Source organism: Pteropus vampyrus, unplaced genomic scaffold, assembly GCF_000151845.1.
Source record: "Pteropus vampyrus isolate Shadow unplaced genomic scaffold, Pvam_2.0 Scaffold169, whole genome shotgun sequence".
Taxonomy (NCBI): Eukaryota; Metazoa; Chordata; class Mammalia; order Chiroptera; family Pteropodidae; genus Pteropus; species Pteropus vampyrus.
The window spans coordinates 2,890,837-2,892,934 of NW_011888950.1; the positions used below are offsets into that span (position 1 = coordinate 2,890,837).

Below are 2,098 nucleotides of genomic sequence, written 5' to 3' on the forward strand. Positions count from 1 at the left end.
AAAAAAAAAAAAAAATCTGTAAATTGTTTTACTCCTGTAAAAATTGTCCCTTAAACTGTTTCTTAATGTGAAAAAAAAAAAGCTACTCTTAATATCATTAGTAAAATCAATACTTTGCAAAAAAAAATATCTTTCCCTGATAGTAGTTCCTACCCATTTATCGTTAAGGAAAAACAAGCATTGTCAGGGCCCAAACATACTCAACCTGAGTATTGTAATTGCTCGATTGATCTTTTAGGTAGCGATGGTGCATCTCTGTGACACGATATGACACAATCATCACATAGAATGACACAATCATCACATTCTATTCTATGTGATGACACAATCATACATAGCGTCATCACATAGAGTGAGAATTCTCACTGGGTTGCAAAAGTGGGGGCAGAATGAGGGTTTGGGATGTTGTCGTGTATGTTTATTGTGCGTTTATGTTCTCTACTAGGTTGTGACAACTCCATCGTTAGATTCGGTGCCATTCTGTTCCTCTCTGCAAAGCCTTTACATAAACGGTCTCTCGCTCAGCATTTCTCTTTTACTGCAACCTCAAAATACTGTGTCTTGTTCACACCCCTCCTTTAACGCCAGCCTCCAGTGTAACAGCTCTCACCTGGCTTGCCCTTCCTTATGCCACCTGCCGACTTAAGAGCCCTAACTTGTTTAATCTTTTTGCTAATGATTCACATTCACGCCCGTTAAAAATTCTTTTCTCTATCCATTTCTGATTAAACAGAAGTCTTCCTTAATTGTAAATATTCTCTTGACAATTTAGGCAAGCGATCCGGGCCACCTTTAAAAACACGGGGAGAGGCGCCCTCCTGACCACCCATTACATGTCAGAGGCTGAGGCCGTGTGTGACCGCGTGGCCATCATGGTGTCCGGAAGGCTGAGGTGGGTGTTCGTCCAAGTCCACACTTGACCCTGGGTGTGTGGCTGTGAGAGTCTGTGGCCAGAGAGCGCCTGGGTCTCACAGTGAGACATCACTAGCAGCGAATCAGGAGTCACAAACGTTGCGATCTACGTTCTTTTTCTCTTTCTTTCTGTTACGACCTCATTCTCCTCTTCCCTCCAGATGTATCGGCTCCATCCAGCACCTGAAGAGCAAATTCGGCAAGGTTTACCTGCTGGAGATGAAGGTGAAGACCCCCACACAAGTGGAACCCCTCCACAGCGAAATTCTGAGGCTTTTCCCCCAGGCTGCTCGGCAGGAAAGGTAAAGGTGGTAGCTGGTTTTGATCTGGTGTCAAATGTCAGCTTTTCCTTGTCAGCTGCATTGAATAATAGTCATTCGAGTCCACATTTAGCCCAAAAAGAAACCTAAAAGAAATAAATGATTTGTTGGTTGCTGCAGAAAATAGACTAGAGAAGAGCCGATGTAAAAGCTGGTGTAGCACGTGTCGTGTTCCTACTATATGCCAGGTACTATCTTGGTCTCGTGTTATCTTATTTAATCCTCACCAAGACTTTCCAAAGTAGAAACTGGTGTTCCAGTGAAAAATGAGATGATTTCAAAAGGGCATTATAGGATTCTGACCTTCGCAGTACCTTAATAAATGGAATTATTATATTTACAAATAGGAAATTAGTAGAAAGTTTAGATCACATGAGGCAGCTAACAAGAGGCAGAACTAGGATGTAAAGCTGATTATTTCACATCTATTAATATTTCCAACTTTATATAGATGCCAGTAATGAAACAATCCTCATGAAAGTAATACACTAAAAAAAAAAAAAACACAAAGATTAAATTTAGGGTCATTTTTAACACCTAAAATTTACTGCAGAAGACAGATGATTTAGGAGTTAGGAGGGAAAACAGTAAAGAGAAATGTATCATCATGACAAGGTCTGAAAATATATTTCTACAGTGAAGTATAACTATAAAAGCAATGCTATAACTCAATGTACAGCCTCGGATTGAATAGAAATATATCATAAAGGTACAGGGAATAAGCAAAATAGATGATAATGATTGCTCCATAAACATATGAAATAGTATCTTATGAAATGAAATCTAAATCTTCCTGATTTTCAAATGTTGAAAAGACAAACATCTGAGAAAAAAAATATTTTTAAAAATTGTTGTTGCTGAATTCC

At 39.1% G+C, this 2,098-nt stretch overlaps 1 protein-coding gene across 1 annotated transcript in view; it reads left to right on the forward strand.

Moving 5' to 3' along the window:
* LOC105298943 (ATP-binding cassette sub-family A member 8) overlaps window positions 1-2,098 on the forward strand; it is a 79,782-nt gene that overhangs the window by 66,641 nt on the left and 11,043 nt on the right. Inside the window, exons 35-37 of the mRNA XM_011370412.1 lie at window positions 446-512; window positions 773-892; window positions 1,074-1,214. Coding sequence (XP_011368714.1) covers window positions 446-512; window positions 773-892; window positions 1,074-1,214 — 328 coding nt within the window. The remainder of the gene's footprint in view (window positions 1-445; window positions 513-772; window positions 893-1,073; window positions 1,215-2,098) is intronic.